The sequence below is a fragment of the Oratosquilla oratoria genome, chromosome 12 (genome assembly GCF_046742065.1).
Source record: "Oratosquilla oratoria isolate Oo_2021 chromosome 12, ASM4674206v1, whole genome shotgun sequence".
Lineage (NCBI taxonomy): Eukaryota > Metazoa > Arthropoda > Malacostraca > Stomatopoda > Squillidae > Oratosquilla > Oratosquilla oratoria.
This window is the reverse complement of record NC_134788.1, coordinates 25,146,593-25,165,302: the sequence shown is the minus strand read 5'-3', so window position 1 is coordinate 25,165,302 and position 18,710 is coordinate 25,146,593. Positions and strand designations below refer to the sequence as shown.

The window sequence follows — 18,710 nt, the reverse complement described above, 5'->3', positions numbered from 1 at the left end:
GCACTCTTGATCTTTGACCTTCATGAGAGCAATGTGCAAGGGGTTGCTTGGTTTATGTGCCACATTGACCCTATGTCTCTGAAGCAGTCTTGCCATAACCTCAGAGGCTCCCTTCACATAAAGGATCATCACCCTTGTTGTCTGTGGTATCGCGCTTCAGTCACTTTCCCTTTGTGGCGCCATCCACCTCTTCACCACTTGATTTGGGTGACCATTGGCTTGAAATACCTTTCTCAGCCTGTTCTCTTCTTTTAGTGAGCCAATGAACACACTCTCTCTGTCCTGATCCACAACACTCTGATGGTAAACAAAGTCTCTGAACCTAAAAAAGGTAGAATCCAGGCATCAACTTACCAACTCCATCAGTTCCTCTGGTGATAGTTTCTCATTTTCCAGGAAGCCCCACATCCTCTTCAGCACAGGCATGATGGATCACTACACCAGGTCTTGTGGTGACAACGTAAACACATATTTTACATCAAACGAAACCATCACTTCATCCTCCTTCACACTGATGCCTTGAATTTCCTCCAGGAACTCATTGGAGTTCTTCAACATCTGCAGCAAGTTCACCACCACTGGCCTGAGCTATTTGATCATCAATGCTAAGTTGTATAGGGGGACCCACTGAAGGCAATGATGGGTTTCAAAGGTACTCTGTCGTTGTGCACCTTAGGTAACCCATAAAACTAGGGAATGATGGAATCCCCTGGCCTCGTCTTGTTCCACCCCTTTTCCATCATTGTTTTTTCTTTTAGCTTTCTCAATTCCCCTTCAACCTTTTTCTACAGCTTCAGTGACAGATCTAAAGACAAAAATCTCACAGGTATTTCTGTCCTGGAGCAGAGTGGTGGACTTTGTCTCGTAGTCTTCTTTGTCCATGATAACAGTGGACTGCCAAGTGTACCACATGCATTGCTTTTTTACGTATAAAGGAGAATTAACTGCCTCTCCATTGTAACCCCTGAGGATGATCCCCAGAGGGGGTTCAAAATGTCAGGATTAAATTACCTGTTTCTGAATCCAGTGCTTTTTACTTTTTTTATCATGGTTCCTAAGCCCAGCCTTTTCCATACATACATGTACATGTATAAAATAGTACATACATACATACATATACCAAGGCTTCCTTCCCCCTCACCAGGGGGGTAGCCAAAAAGGACAAGGCACAAAAACACTCCCACCCATTTCATCCCCGAAAACACTCCACACCCCTCCACCCTCCCTCCCATCTTAGCACCTCCCAGATGACGGGTCATCCCTGCACCCTGTCCACTGCCCTGGGTGCATAATAATAATTATGATAATAACAAATATAAATAAAAATAATAACCACAGTAAAGTCTTTCCCAAAAAAGCTCACCATTGAAGAAGCTTCAATGCACATTGCCCAAAGACTCGAAGATGTGTTATATGCTGAAAAATCAATTGACAACTACATTTCACACAGTGTGGACAAATGCACTAGAAGTTGTGGTGTCTTTATATTTCAGAAACTATTTGACCATGAAATTCTTTCTCAGGAGGTACTTAACATGAACAAATACAATCAAAACTACTACGAGAAAGTAAAAATTCTTCTTGGCTTAGATGATAAAAACAAACCACTCATCCAACATCATGGATTTATTCTTCAACAACAATGAGAAAGCCATCATATGCCATCTGATATCACAACTGAGAAGACTCCATTAAACTGTGGGTGTTGTATTTCCAGTGATTCAATAAACACTGTTGAATATATTCACATAGTTATATCTACAGTCACAAATCATATGCAACAATGGTGTATACTCCAGACAACCTTCCACAATGCTAAAGTAAACAGAACTGTATCTGTCATGATATGCAGGTATCTATAGCCACCAGTCACATCACTCTCTAACATTCTTGATGGCTTTCCATAATTACATGAACATTCGTGCACTTAATGGAACACTCAAGACTTTAATTAAGAACAAGCAAAAATGCAATCACACAATAGGCCAATCAAAGGTCACTCAACTGCACAACCGAGTGTCAACCAAAATTTACAACTGACAGTATTTGTGTGTCATGAATCAGTCAAACAGGTCTATAACAGGGGATCAATACTTAATAGCTGAACATACCATCACACAGAGAAGTTAAATCCCTCAAGTCACACTGGAGGGGCCTCTCACCAGCATAGGTCATAATGCAATACTTGAGATCAACCTTTCATGAGGAAGTGTGAATGACTATGTGACATTTGAAACAAGTCCTTCATGAAAAGGCTGAAAAGGCTTCTTTCCCCTATGGCTCACCACAACACATCTTAGATTACTTTTTCTCAGGAAAAAGGTGTATCACACAGGTCACACTTTAAGTGCTTCTCGATCGTGGGTCGCCATGTGTCGATTAAGACGATTCTTTCTTGAGAAAGCTGCATCGCAGAGGTCACATTTGAAAGGCTTCTCTCCAGAGTGGGTCATCACATGTTCTTGGAGATTAGCTTTTGTCAAGAAAGCTCCATCACACTGTTCACACTTGAAAAGCTTCTCTCCAGTGTGAGTCATCGCATGACATTTGAGAGCATTCTTTCTTGAGAAGGCTGCATTGCACACATCACATTTGAAAGGCTTCTTTCCAGTGTGGGTCATCACATGTTCTTTAAGTCTACCCTTTCTTGAGAAAGCTGCATCACAAAGGTCACACTTCAAGGGCTTCTCTCCAGTGTGGGCCATCACGTGCCATTTCAGGGGTTGCTTCTGTGAGAAAGCAGCATCACACAGGTCACACTTGAAAGGCTTTTCTCCAGTGTGGGTTTTCATGTGTTCTTTGAGATTACACTTTCTTGAAAAAGCTGCATCGCAAAGGGTACACTCGAAAGGCTTCTCTCCAGTGTGGGTCATCATGTGATAATTGAGACCATTCTTTTGTGTGAAAGCTGCATCACACAGGTTACACTTGAAAGGCTTCTCTCCAGTGTGGGTCGTCACGTGCTTTTTGAGAGATTGCTTTCGTGAGTAAGCTTTATGGCACAGGTCACACTTGAAAGGCTTCTCTCCACTGTGGGTCGTCATGTGATAATTGAGAGCATACTTTTGTGTGAAAGCTGCATCACATTGGTCACACTCGAAAGGCTTCTCTCCAGTGTGGGTCATCATGTGATATTTAAAAACATGAAATCTTGAGAACGCTGCATCACACATGCCACATTTGAAAGGCTTCTCTCCAGTGTGGGTCATCACATGATATTTGAGAGCACTCTTTCCTGAGAAAGCTGCATCACACAGGCCACACTTGAAAGGCTTCTCTCCAGTGTGGGTCATCACATGATTTTTGAGAGTATTCTTTTGTGAAAAAGCTGCATCACACAGGTCACACTTGAAAGGCTTCTCTCCAGTGTGGGTCATCACATGATATTTGAGAGCACTCTTTTCTGAGTAAGATGCTTGGCACAGGTCACACTTGAAAGGCTTCTCTCCAGTGTGGGTCATCAAATGATATTTGAGACCACACTTTCTTGAGAAAGCTGCATTGCACTGGTCACACTTGAAGGGCTTCTCTCCAGTGTGGGTCATCATGTGTTGTTTGAGACCAGTCTTTCTTGAGAAAGCTGCATTGCACAGGTCACACTTGAAAGGCTTCTCTCCTATGTGGGTCTTCTCTCCTATGTGGGTCATCACATGATATTTAAGATCACACTTTCTTGAGAAAGCTGCATGGCACAGTTCACACTTGAAAGGCTTCTCTCCAGTGTGGGTCATCACGTGATATTTAAGACCACACTTCCTTGAGAAAGCGGCATCACACAGGTCACACTTGAAGGGTTTCTCTCCAGTGTGGGCCATTTTGTGATATCTGAGAGCACTCCTTCCTGAGAAAGCTGCATCACACAAGTCACAATTGAAAGGCTTTTCTCCAGTGTGGCTCAAAATGTGTCGTTTGAGAGAAGTCTTATGTGAGAAATATGAATCACACAAGTCACATTGGAAAGGCTTCTCTCCAGTGTGGGTCACTAAATGTCGGTTGAGATGATTCTTATGTAAAAATGATTTATCACACATTTCACAATGAAAAGGCTTCTCTCCAGTGTGCATCATCATGTGATATTTGTGAGCAGTCTTTCCTGCAAAAGCTGCATGGCACAGGTCACACTTGAAAGGCTTCTCTCCAGTGTGAGTCCTCATGTGATATTTGAGAGCATTCTTTCTTGAGAAAGCTGCAATGCACAGGTCACACTTGAAAGGCTTCTCTCCAGTGTGGGTCATCATGTGATATTTCAGAGTATTCTTTCCTGAAAAACCTGCATTGCACAGGTCACACTTGAACGGCTCTTCTCCAGTGTGGGTCATCTCGTGATATTTGAGAGCACACTTTTCTGAGAAAGCTGCATCACACAGGACACACTTGAAAGGCTTCTCTCCAGTGTGGGTCATCATGTGTGTATGAGACAATTCTAATTTTAAAGCCTTCTCTCCAGTGTGAGTCCTCACCTGTCATTCGAGAGCACTCTTTCCTGAGAAAGCTGCATCACACAGGTCACTTTTGAAAGGCATCTCTCAAGTACGGGTCATCGCATGATACTTCAGGTGACTTGCAAGATTTGAGTGCTGCAGATGCCACACAGGATTCTCTTTATTATGTGAGGAATATACACAAATTTCTGATACCTCTTCCAAGGAAATATTTATATTTATCCTTCAACCTGAAAGAAAATATACAATAAGTTTGACATCTAACTTTTTGAGAGTAACACAAGTGTATACAATGGGGCATTAACCAAAATACTGTAGAAGAAGAGAACAAACAACTCGTATTAAGGAAGCAGCTTAATGAAAGATGAAAGAAATGGAAGGTTGAACAAATACTAAAAACTATGACGTTGTGCACAAAATGAGAACAAATAAATAAAAGAGACTGTGACAGTAAAACTGAATCAGGAAATAAAAGGGAAAATGAGTGGCTAAATAAATACTGCAAAGATATAGACTCGGACACAAGAAAAAGAGATCGGTGTATGATGTAGGACACAATAGCATAGTCAGTAATAGGAAATCTTTATCAAATTTTTGTTGAGGGCCACACATACACACCACTCAAGGATGTTGTAAATCATTGTTTGATAGAGTCATGGGAATCTGATATTTATTTCTACAGCTGATGACTTGTTTTCCATTTTTTGGAGATTCCTTACCTAACCTAACCTCACAGTTGCCAGGAAAACATTTCACAGAAATACCACTGAAAGCCTACAAATAAATAAAATGTAGATTTTTGACATCCTTGTGGGAGAAGTAAATTACTTCTAGTCAGTGTATCCTAACATGTCACTACCTACACTTAGATTCAGCCCCCCCCCCACCCCTTCCACGGTCTCACTAATCGCCGACCAAACCGACCAAAGCCAACCAAACCCAAACAATGACGGTTTTTGCTCAAATGCACAATTTTATATAAAAAATTAGCATATGGTTGCATTATTTGACTTATTTTCTTTAGAATGTGTGATTTCCATGTAATTTGATTAAAGAGAAGTTACGTTTTTATCCTCTGCAATATTACTGGCCATACCTACGAATACCGTCCGACTCATGCCGACCAAACCTGAACAAGGATGATTTTTGCTGAAATGCATGATTGTATATAAAAGATTTGCATTTGGTTGCATTATTTGAACTATTTTCTTTAAAATGTGTGATTTTCATGTAATATGATCAAAGAGAAATTATGTTTTTATCCTCTGCAAAATTACCGTAACTTCTCTTTGATCAAATTACATGAAAATCACACATTTTAAAGAAAATAGTTCAAATAATTCAACTATATACAGTCTATTACACTAATAACCCAATAGTAAGAAACTTAATAGAGTGAAGATTGATCCATACCACCAGTAACCATAGATGGCGGGCTGGACAGTATTCGAAGATGTGGTCGGTAATTTTGCAGAGGATAAAAGCGTAACTTTTCTTTGGTCAAATTACATGAAAATCACACATTTTAAAGAAAATAGTTCAAATAATGCAACCATATGCTATTTTGTTACAGTATTCGTAGCTGTGGTTGGTAATTTTGCAGAGGCTAAAACATAACTTCTCTTTGATCAAATTACATGAAAATCACACATTCTAAAGAAAATAGGTCAAATAATGCGACTATATGCTAATTTCTTATACAAGATAGTGCATTTGAGAAAAAAACGTCATTGTTTGGGTTTGGTCGGCTTATAGTCGGTTTGGTCAGCTATTAGTGAGACCCCACTTCCATCAAATACTAAAACAAGACACTGTCAGGGTAGCTTGTTGAGTTATAGTTATTCAGAGTAAACAGCCATTTCAAATGAGTTAATAAATATTTTGCTTAAATATTTGTGCCCCATAAGTCAACATATAATTTAATTCTTCAGGTCACTGGTAAAGTAAAAATTAACTTGAAAATAATAAGGCACAGGAGTGGATCAATAAACATTACAAAGGAAAAGAAGCCACATGGAAAAAAATCGGAGCATCACGGAACATACAATGTCAAAAATCAATGTGCGATTCCTTTATTGGCTTCCCTTTGACAGGAAACACTTCCAACCCCCCCCCCTACATACACAGGATTGAGAAGTGAACAAGGCAATGTTGGCAGAAACAGCACCAGAAGAATATAATCAAATTCATAAGATGTTTATCTATCAGAATATAATCTAGTCAGTTGAAACATGCCTATCCTTACCTACAGCTAGGTTAGATGACACTCACCCATCCCTTCAATTCCATCAACTAAAACAAGGAGCATGGTGAGAGTCGCTAGGTCAGTTTTGGTTAATCAGTCAATTAAATTGAATTGTAATTAATTTTTTTGTGAAAACTTAATTGTGCCCATGCCCCATGGTAATCTTACTCATAAATCACAAGGACAACATAGCCCTACTTTTTGGTTACTTTTAGTTTATGAAGAATGATACTATTTCTGGAACCTTTTGATATAAATTGATTATTAATATTTTTTGAGGCAACAGTTCCTTTTGGAAGATATTTTACTGTATGTATTTGATGTATTCCAGTTCCAAATAATTGATAATACTCCTGTAACCCACAAACTTTGCATTAAAAAGAATTTGCCGAGAATATAGTTACCTAAGGAATGTATCACCTAATTTGTGGCTTTGAATATATGGTCATTGCATACCTATTATGCACGAATGTAAACAATAAATAAGCGCTGTGACAAGACTACATTCTGCCCACCAATTACTAAATAGGCAGTGGTCATGTGGTACTAACATCAAGCTAGGCAACATCGCGTAATGAACAGATAATGAAATAACCTCTGCCATACAATAAAAATCATGTACACGATTGACGAGTGTCCATAATCAGTGCACAGTGAACTGAGACATTTGGAAGTTAATTTCTTAAATTTGATTTTTGTACTGAGGAAGACGATGTGGCGGTCCACCAGGAAGAATGTAAACAAAGTTTGACTATATTGCCGACATTATTTACTTTTAACTTAATTTGAATATGTTTATTGGGGAGTCTGAATATAAAAAGTTGTATAAAATATACAAATTATACTTCAGTGTTGATTTGTCAAATATAATGTAATGAGGGCTATTTTTTTAAATGCACTGTATGTTACATATGATGCATGTATTCATACATTATAAATTAAGAACTAAAAGAAATTATTAATTAATCAATATAAATTTTTAACGCTGATAGAACAACATATTGCATGCTAACTAAATTAACCTACTTCACAGACAAAAGGAAGTAGCCTACTTACATTATAGCCTACATAGTAGAACTTAAGCTTTAGAGAGGGCTGTAGAGGGCCTCAAAGAGGAGAATCGAGTTCTTCACTCGAAGGCCCAAAACACAGACGGCAAACCATGTGATGTTTGAAACCTGGGTGGGAAACAGTGACAAACAAAACACAGAGAGATGGTAAAAAGCCCTTACCAGGCCTGCTTGAATGCAGAAATTCTTTTCAAGATCTTACAGGAAGAAGAAACGATGATGCAAGAGAAGAAGGGTAAGGTAAACTTACTACGGTAAATAAAAATAAATAAATAAAAGGTGTATAGAGAAACTCAAAATTAGTAATACACCATGGCCTGACGGTTGGCATCCAAGAATGTTAAGGGGAATGACAAATGAGATTGTCGTTCCACAGCGGCGGAGCCAGGAATTTTTAGTTGGGGAGGCTAAGGGGGGGGGGGACTGAGCAAATTTTTGGGGTGGCTGATAGTACTATAATTTTCGCGTTAGCGGCAATCCGAAAGGCGTAGTCCAAGGTCCGCCATGGGGTCAAAGGGGCCGGCCTAGGATCCAGGGGCACCGCCCTGACGGGAGCCCTGCTAGGATTTTTTGTTGGGGGCTGAGGAGGGAGTCAACATGTTGACGAGGTGGGGAGGTCTCAGAAAATAAACTCAGATGATGATCATTCACGAACATCTGACCATGGGAGGCATACCATGCTGTTTTGATCCCGGTAAAAAAAAGTTGGTTTTCTAACCTCACTTTACAAAGGATTACAAAGGCGGAGCATGCCGACAGGAGACCTTTTGGTCCATATCAAGGTCGGATGCGGAAAAAATCATAATAATAATGAAATAATAATGATAAAAACTATAATAATGTATGCAACAAACAAAATACATAAATAAATGCATAGGTATAGTTGAATAATAAACAAACAGGTAAACAGTAAATAATGATAAATTGACACATAACTAATAACAAATGAAAATCAAACAGACAAATGATAACAAAGCAAAAACAAATAATATAAAATAAATTATAATCATTACAGCATCTTGCTTAGGTGTTTATCTAAATGAGTCTTAAAGCTTTGAACTGAACTACATTGCACTACCTGTGCAGGAAGTTTATTCCATTCATTAACTACACGGTTGGCAAAGTTGTTTCTACCTACTTCCAAATTGAATCTATTTCCGGACAGTTTGAAACCATTGTTTCTTGTCTGATTCTCATTCAATGTGAAAATTTGGTCATTTTTGATGTTGTCAATTCCCTTTAGAATCTTAAAGACCTGTATCAAGTCACCTATGAGTCTACGCTTTTTTAGGGAAAACAGATTCATATGTTTTAGTCGGTTTTCGTATGATTTATTTTTGATATTTGGAATCAGTTTTGTGGCTCGCCGTTGTACTTTTTCTGGTCTGTCAATGTCTTTAATGAGATTCGGTGACCATACGGAAACAGCATATTCCAAATGTGGACGAACTAACGATTTATATAGCTTGTTAATGAGCGATGGACTTTTGAAATCAAAAGATGGCGCAATCAGTCCTAGAATCTTATTTGCTTTCTCAGAGGCTGAAATACACTGCTTGGATGATTTGAGGTCGTTACTGATAATTACGCCGAGATCTTTTTCACTATCCACTTTTGTTAACGAATTTCCAAATAACTTGTAATCGTACTTATTGTTTTTACCTATGTGCATTACCTTGCATTTACTCGTGTTAATTTCATTAGCCACTTTTCAGACCATTGCTGCAATTGATCTAAATCTTCTTGAATATCTAATTGGTTTAAGTGATCATTTGCCACTCCGCACATTTTTGTATCATCAGCAAATTTGGAAACAGTAGATCTTAGTCCATGGTCTATATCATTTATATATACTATGAATAGAAGTGGCCCAAGAACGGAACCCTGAGGAACTCCACTTGTAACATTTTCCCATCTAGAAGTTCGAACGAGGTATATCGAGTTTACAAACCCACTGCTGGAAGTCTATTATTATCACTTCACCGAGCTGCTATTCCACTTAGGTTGCAAAAAATGACACGGTACTTTGGGCAGGATTATAATCAAAACCCCTTCTACATGCTCTGCATGCTATGACTAGGGTTTCTTGAGCTGGATTAAATGTCTATGAATGGGGTATTATTGTCTGTCAATCATCAAATTGTGTAATTGGGTAAGGAAGGAAATCAAGTGTATATTTTTACCGTGACCAATTCATCATGCAGTACATGCCATAGGAAATTCAGGGCCAGTGTGGAAATTCAAAAGCTTCTTATATAGTATTGTGGGCCCTGGCATCTAATCGCCCTTTTAACCCATGTAGCATATACGTCTGTGTAAATTGCTTCATGAAACATTACTTGAAGTAGGCTATATTTCTTCAATTGTCGAATAAACAAAAATTGAAATAAAAACAAAAACAAAAAGGTTTTACGGTCTGTAAAACATTTATATGAATGAAAATTAAATTCATATATAGCTGGACAAACACTTTTGAAACATAAGCACTTCCCTAGAAACTATTTACATATTTCGATAACAAAAATGTAATCCTCTTGCTAAACTTAATTGCAAGTTGTTCCTTAAGAATAGTTTTAAAAACAGATAGAAATACATGTTTTCTTCATTCAGTGTCCTTCATATGAAAAAGCCAGTAAATCCTTGATGTTTTGACATTTCATGGATTTCAACCATAAACAGATAAAGTTAAAAAAAGAAGAGAAACTCACGATGATATATCTCAGGAAATACATCGTTCCACCTACTTTAAAATGATACGCCTATTCCTATGGTTGGCAGCAAATGCATCAATAATCATATCCCTGTCTAACATCTTTGCTCTTTGGGAATTGATGTTTAATACTCCAAGATTACTGGTACGTTTGTCACCGCTACTGTTACACAAGTAGGTTTTCAGTTGCTTTAGGCACGAAAAGCTTCTTTCACATGATGCTGAGTTAACTGGAAGAGTAACATTAATACGCACTAGCTTATACAAATCTATGAATGCATCTTTGTACAGTTGGAGCATGATGGCAAGTTGCATAGGTGTGTCCACTTCCATTCCCTGCTCCTGCTTTCTGGCAACCAACCTTCTTAGTTGGTGCAGCTCTACGGATAGATCTTTGTTCAAAAAGGTTGGATGATTGGGGTTGATGGCAGATACTCCAATAAGTACCTGACATGCATCGCCGGAAACCTTCTTCTCAACTCACTGAGAAACTTATCTATCACGGCGTAGTAAATCCGTCTCTTGGTAACATCGGAGTCATTCGAATCATCATCTTGTCCTATGCCGGATGTTATGACAAACTCATCCAAGTATCGTGGGGCTGCCCTTTGCCTCTGACGTGCAAGTTGTCTGCGAATCCCTACAGTCTGGCACAATTCTTCAGCATGATTTCGTAGTTGCCCCCAGCTCTCTTCGTTTCTCATTTCTGTGAGACTAGACATCACTGCTTCAACCAAATCAACTGCTGAGGCAAGCTGGAGATCGGGGGACTGGAGTTGATCTGACAAGGTTTTCGTCAAATGCAGCAAACTCTCCATGAACACCAGATTCGTCACAAAATGGTGATCCAGAAGGGCAGTGAGTGACCTTGCTCCACTGGCCCTGTCCACATTTCCCCCTTCCATTAGATGTTTTAGGGTTGCAACGATGCCAGGCAAGGTCCTCTTAGCAGCTTAGCAGGCTGAGTGTTGGCATGCCCTTCTGGTGTCCGATAACCGTTTGAGTTCTATATGAGTTCTGGGTTCAGCTCCTTTTGGAATTTTAATAATTCCTGATACATCACCGACGAGGAGAAAAAAATGTACAGTGATTGGATTGTGACAAAAAAACTCAGAGATTGACCTTATATTGTTTACACAGTCAACTAAAACGAGGTTTAGCCTATGAGCATAGCAGTGGATGTGCAGTCTGTGAAACATCTGTTCTGAATCTTTCTTGGACCCCATTGGTGCAACCCGACATAACTGCCGCTCCATCATAGCACTGGCCGACACAGGTATTGTGGTCAATTTTACATTTGGCTAAAGTTTCTTTTATCTTCTGGAGTAACGATTCTGCATCAAGGCCTTCAGCTGGTGTGAAATCCAAGAATTCTTCATGAAGTTCCTGATCATGGAGATACCTCACAGCAATAGAGATCTGCTCCTTCTTCGCTATATCCTTCGTTTCGTCCACCATGATGGCAAAGTGCACTGCTTGTTTCACCTCATCACTTATCTCCTTTCTGATCATACCTGACATTATCTCAAATAATTCATTCTGTATATCGTGGTGAGTATATTTTGCATTCTCCGGACCGTTAACTTTTTTGGCAACTGTATGATCATACTTGGCTAGCACATTAAGTAATTCCAAAAAGTTTCCTCGATTGTCGGATTCATCCCCTTCTCTGTGCCCTCTCTGGGCAACATTTTGACATGCTGTATAGAGAAATACATCAATAACTGCTTTAATGTACCGCCGATTATCCACCACTGTCTTGGCATGCCCGGCATCAATGGCTTGATAAATTGTTGCCCCTGTAACTTTCTGCAATTTGAATTCTCCCCAAGCTTGCATCGCAAATTTATGACAAGCTGAAATATCATGAGCCTTCAGAGACATGGTTGCCTTCTTCCAATTCTTGAATCCAGTGTGGGTGAATGATTGTTCAGCTCGACCAAGATGGGAAGTTGTAAAATGACGACACGCAAAACAGTGAGCTGCATCTTTGACCACGGAATATTCAAGCCAAGAATATTGTTGGTGCCATCTTTTATTGAATGATCTTGTCTGACCACCTTGCATGTGTGAAGGATGTTTATTCAAATCAGGACAGGTAGGCCCACTATCTGGCAGCAGGCTGATGTTGTTTGGCCCTTGAGGACGTCTTGTGTTTTTCTGGGTACTGTCATCATCCACCTTCTCTTCCAACTCCGGATTTTCAGTAGAACTAGAAGTACATGGTTCTTGATCGTCGTCATTAACTCGTTGCCTCTTGTGGGGAATTAGGAAGCGATCCATGAACTATACAGAAAAATAGAACACACGATTAAAATGGGGGTGGGACGAATTTTTCTTTAAGTACTATAGGCCCTATACATAACACACTAACAATCAGAAATTGTGTTTATTTTCGTGGTTCATTCATCCCTCGCTAGCAATGGCTGATTCGGACCACTTATAGACTTCGTGACTCATTCGTCAATTGTCACCATTGGGAAATACATTAGGTAGGTTAGGTTCACTTTAGGTTAGGTCTTAACTGAATTATGTTCGGTTAGGTTAGCTTAGGTTAAATATTTGTATAAATATTCCATCCTTTTGATGACTTTTGTTACAAAAATATGTTAAGCTTATTAATTTCTATATTGATTTTAATTCTCTAAGAAGAGATTGATATTTCTTCTTTATAATTTCTATCTTTCCTCTTTGTCTTTTAACACAAAATTCATGTAAATCATTATTGACGTTTTCAATATCACTATCATCAAATAACAACATTTATAGTATAGTAACAGTGTCATCTTGATAGGGTCGCTGGATTCGTTTAAAATCCAATATTGGTAATATTGGACTCCCCCCTGCGCTAATGTGTTGCGAGCAACAACCACTAAACGCATAGAAAACATCCTTAAGAAACAAGAGACTGTATAGTTATTAGTGGAACTGTGAAATTAAAAAAAAGCATGTGCTTCACAACGAAACAAGAACAATGGAAAGTACATAATAGTTTTTTGTATAATTATGCATAAAAATGGCCATATATCAATAGCAGCACCACAATATAAAAACAGATACATGAAGTGAAATCATCTCCATGTGGGGAAAACGATTTACACGATTGAAATAGCAAGTTGAAAAACCTCAGCATGTACAAAATAACAAACAAACCCACTACCAACCAAACTGAAACTGCATGAATAACAACCACGAAATTCCTCAAAGTGTTTCCAATCAAACTGATTGAAGTTAATAGTTGCCAAGAACGTAATTTCGCCTAAGATATGCATCTTGCTTATGAACACTACATACCAAACTTGCACGGACAACGAAGGCTGTAAAATTGAAACTTCAATTTATTTTATTTAATTAGTTTGACAACAGCACTGTATGGGGCAGAAACGTGGAACATAAGAGAAGAAGAGAGAAGGAGTTTGAATGTGTTTGAGATGAGGTGTCTGAGAAGTATGGTGGGGGTTACTAGGCTGGATAGAGTGAGAAATGAGGAGGTGAGAAGGAGAACAGGGGTGAAAAAGGATTTGGGAGATAGGGTTGATGAAAGAATATTAGGATGGTTTGGACACATGGAAAGAATGAGTGAAGAAAGACTAGTAAAAGAGGTATGGAAGGCAGATGTGGAGGGAGTGAACATGAGGGGACGTCCTAGGATGAGGTGGATGGATGGGGTGAAGGGGGCTTTGGGGAAGAGGGGAATGTCTGTTGAGGAAGGAAGGGAGAGGACGGAAGACAGAGGTGAGTGGAGAATGGTTGTATATGGATGATGTTGTGACTGCATGAGGAGGAATGGGCGGGGGGGTGGGGGGTGGGGTAGTATGTGTGACTAATTTTTGACGCAGCCTAAAGGGATTTCTCCCCGTCCTCGCCTTATATGCAAAGGGGGACGGAGAGGGGGGGGGGGGGTCGCCGATTAAATGAAGCGGCCTTGCTGTGGATGTACTGTGTCTTGCGACGCTGCTTCTGACCCAGGGCGGTGGGCAGGGTGCAGGGATGACCCGTCATCCAGGAGGTGCTCAGATGAGAGGAAAGGTGGGAGGGGTGTGGAGTGTATTTAGGGATGAAATGGGTGGGAGTGTTTTTATGCCTTTCCCTTTTTGGCTACCTCCCTTGGAAGGGGGAAAAAGCCTTGGTATATGTATGTAGTTTGAATTTATTTCATCATCTATTGCATCCTTAAGAAATTACTCAGTCTGATTAGTCATTAATATTAGTTATATCTGGTTTTCCATATAAATACTATCCATTCATATTGGCACCATCTCAAATATGACAGAAAAAATCAACGTGGGTAGAGGATAAGAATGAATGCGAAGAAAAGTTTAAGAAGAGTTAAGAACTATGATGAAGTTTGGAGTGTGACAGAGGTCAAATGTGATATAACTTGGGTGCGTCGAATTTATGTATATATATATATATACATATAAATTCCACTACAATAATGTATTGTAACTTATTATAAAGTATTTTTATATTATCGGTATTAAAGCAATGATTGGTATTAACTAAAAATGTTTATTAGCAGTGTAATTTTGTAGTTTGAAATTAGTTTGAAATGGTCTCTTCTACTCCAGCAGTAAACATTCACCGACCCCCTGATTATTCATCGACCCCCATTCGACCCCTTGGCTATTCATTGACCCCTTGGATGTTCCGATCGACCACTGCGGGGTCGATACCGACCACTTTGAGAACCCCTGGTCTATATACTTTGGGAATACTATTGTCGCCTGGCCACGCCCTGATTCTGTTTATGGTTGAAATCCATGAAATGTCAAAACATCAAGGATTTACTGGCTTTTTCATATGAAGGACACTGAATGAAGAAAACATGTATTTCTGTCTATTTTTTAAAACTATTCTTAAGGAACAACTTGCAATTAAGTTTAGCAAGAGGATTACATTTTTGTTATCGAAATATGTAAATAGTTTCTAGGGAAGTGCTTATGTTTCAAAAGTGTTTGTCCAGCTATATATGAATTTAATTTTCATTCATATAAATGTTTTACAGACCGTAAAACCTTTTTGTTTTTGTTTTTATTTCAATTTTTGTTTATTCGACAATTGAAGAAATATAGCCTACTTCAAGTAATGTTTCATGAAGCAATTTACACAGACGTATATGCTACATGGGTTAAAAGGGCGATTAGATGCCAGGGCCCACAATACTATATAAGAAGCTTTTGAATTTCCACACTGGCCCTGAATTTCCTATGGCATGTACTGCATGATGAATTGGTCACGGTAAAAATATACACTTGATTTCCTTCCTTACCCAATTACACAATTTGATGATTGACAGACAATAATACCCCATTCATAGACATTTAATCCAGCTCAAGAAACCCTAGTCATAGCATGCAGAGCATGTAGAAGGGGTTTTGATTATAATCCTGCCCAAAGTACCGTGTAATTTTTTGCAACCTAAGTGGAATAGCAGCTCGGTGAAGTGATAATAATAGACTTCCAGCAGTGGGTTTGTAAACTCGATATACCTCGTTCGAACTTCTAGATGGGAAAATGTTACAAGTGGAGTTCCTCAGGGTTCCGTTCTTGGGCCACTTCTATTCATAGTATATATAAATGATATAGACCATGGACTAAGATCTACTGTTTCCAAATTTGCTGATGATACAAAAATGTGCGGAGTGGTAAATGATCACTTAAACCAATTAGATATTCAAGAAGATTTAGATCAATTGCAGCAATGGTCTGAAAAGTGGCTAATGAAATTAACACGAGTAAATGCAAGGTAATGCACATAGGTAAAAACAATAAGTACGATTACAAGTTATTTGGAAATTCGTTAACAAAAGTGGATAGTGAAAAAGATCTCGGCGTAATTATCAGTAACGACCTCAAATCATCCAAGCAGTGTATTTCAGCCTCTGAGAAAGCAAATAAGATTCTAGGACTGATTGCGCCATCTTTTGATTTCAAAAGTCCATCGCTCATTAACAAGCTATATAAATCGTTAGTTCGTCCACATTTGGAATATGCTGTTTCCGTATGGTCACCGAATCTCATTAAAGACATTGACAGACCAGAAAAAGTACAACGGCGAGCCACAAAACTGATTCCAAATATCAAAAATAAATCATACGAAAACCGACTAAAACATATGAATCTGTTTTCCCTAAAAAAGCGCAGACTCATAGGTGACTTGATACAGGTCTTTAAGATTCTAAAGGGAATTGACAACATCAAAAATGACAAAATTTTCACATTGAATGAGAATCAGACAAGAAACAATGGTTTCAAACTGTCCGGAAATAGATTCAATTTGGAAGTAGGTAGAAACAACTTTGCCAACCGTGTAGTTAATGAATGGAATAAACTTCCTGCACAGGTAGTGCAATGTAGTTCAGTTCAAAGCTTTAAGACTCATTTAGATAAACACCTAAGCAAGATGCTGTAATGATTATAATTTATTTTATATTATTTGTTTTTGCTTTGTTATCATTTGTCTGTTTGATTTTCATTTGTTATTAGTTATGTGTCAATTTATCATTATTTACTGTTTACCTGTTTGTTTATTATTCAACTATACCTATGCATTTATTTATGTATTTTGTTTGTTGCATACATTATTATAGTTTTTATCATTATTATTTCATTATTATTATGATTTTTTCCGCATCCGACCTTGATATGGACCAAAAGGTCTCCTGTCGGCATGCTCCGCCTTTGTAATCCTTTGTAAAGTGAGGTTAGAAAACCAACTTTTTTTTACCGGGATCAAAACAGCATGGTATGCCTCCCATGGTCAGATGTTCGTGAATGATCATCATCTGAGTTTATTTTCTGAGACCTCCCCACCTCGTCAACATGTTGACTCCCTCCTCAGCCCCCAACAAAAAATCCTAGCAGGGCTCCCGTCAGGGCGGTGCCCCTGGATCCTAGGCCGGCCCCTTTGACCCCATGGCGGACCTTGGACTACGCCTTTCGGATTGCCGCTAACGCGAAAATTATAGTACTATCAGCCACCCCAAAAATTTGCTCAGTCCCCCCCCCCCCTTAGCCTCCCCAACTAAAAATTCCTGGCTCCGCCGCTGTGGAACGACAATCCCATTTGTCATTCCCCTTAACATTCTTGGATGCCAACCGTCAGGCCATGGTGTATTACTAATTTTGAGTTTCTCTATACACCTTTTATTTATTTATTTTTATTTAACGTGGAGGAAGTGGATAGTTTTAGATACTTGGGTGCAAGTGTAGCAGGAAAAGGTGGAGTGAAGGTGGAGGTAGAATGTAGATTGAGAGAAGCGAGTAAATGCCTTGGTGGTTTAAAGAGTGTAATGAGAAATAGACATTTGGGAATGGATGCGAAGAGGAGACTGTATGAAGGAGTGATTGTGCCAACAGCACTGTATGGGGCAGAAACGTGGAACATAAGAGAAGAAGAGAGAAGGAGTTTGAATGTGTTTGAGATGAGGTGTCTGAGAAGTATGGTGGGGGTTACTAGGCTAGATAGAGTGAGAAATGAGGAGGTGAGGAGGAGAACAGGGGTGAAAAAGGATTTGGGAGAGAGGGTTGATGAAAGAATATTAGGATGGTTTGGACACATGGAAAGAATGAGTGACGAAAGACTAGTAAAAGAGGTATGGAAGGCAGATGTGGAGGGAGTGAACATGAGGGGACGTCCTAGGATGAGGTGGATGGATGGGGTGAAGGGGGCTTTGGGGAAGAGGGGAATGTCTGTTGAGGAAGGAAGGGAGAGGACGGAAGACAGAGGTGAGTGGAGAATGGTTGTATATGGATGATGTTGTGACGACATGAGGAGGAATAGGCGGGGGGGTGGGGGTGGGGTAGTATGTGTGAGTAAATTTTGACGCAGCCCGAAGGGATTTCTCCCCGTCCTCTCCTTATATGCAAGGGGGGACGGAGAGGGGGGGTCGCCGATTAAATGAAGCGGCTTTGCTGTGGATGTACTGTGTCTTGCGACACTGCTTCTGACCCAGGGCGGTGGGCAGGGTTCAGGGATGACCCGTCATCCAGGAGGTGCTCAGATGAGAGGAAGGGTGGGAGGGGTGTGGAGTGTTTTTAGGGATGAAATGGGTGGGAGTGTTTTTATGCCTTTCTTTTTGTGGCTACCTCCCTTGGAAGGGGGAAAAAGCCTTGGTATATGTATGTATGTATGTATTTACCGTAGTAAGTTTACCTTACCCTTCTTCTCTTGCATCATCGTTTCTTCTTCCTGTACACCTGTAAGATCTTGAAAAGAATTTCTGCATTCAAGCAGGCCT

The 18,710-nt window shown here is 39.4% G+C and overlaps 2 protein-coding genes across 4 annotated transcripts in view; both read right to left on the bottom strand.

Annotated features, from left to right (window-relative positions):
• Positions 1-18,710, bottom strand: part of LOC143032040 (uncharacterized) — a 114,942-nt gene that overhangs the window by 42,735 nt on the left and 53,497 nt on the right. The window lies entirely within an intron of this gene.
• LOC143031124 (uncharacterized) lies at positions 1,631-7,835 on the bottom strand. Of its 3 annotated transcripts, none has more exons than XM_076194602.1 (2): positions 7,744-7,835; positions 1,631-4,672 (listed from the first exon to the last, which is right to left on the bottom strand). In XM_076194602.1, exon 2 carries the CDS (start codon positions 4,404-4,406, stop codon positions 2,337-2,339), a length of 2,070 nt encoding a protein of 689 aa, XP_076050717.1. In that variant the 5' UTR covers positions 4,407-4,672; positions 7,744-7,835; the 3' UTR covers positions 1,631-2,336. The 3 variants fall into 3 exon arrangements, with proteins under 3 accessions (XP_076050717.1, XP_076050715.1, XP_076050716.1); XM_076194600.1 differs by lacking the exon at positions 7,744-7,835 and adding an exon at positions 7,389-7,423; XM_076194601.1 differs by lacking the exon at positions 7,744-7,835 and adding an exon at positions 7,092-7,379.

Excerpts from the sequence above, each read along its gene's own strand:
- LOC143031124 (XM_076194602.1), bottom strand. The coding sequence starts at position 4,406 with ATGATGACCCACACTGGAGAGAAGCCTTTCAAGTGTGTCCTGTGTGAT.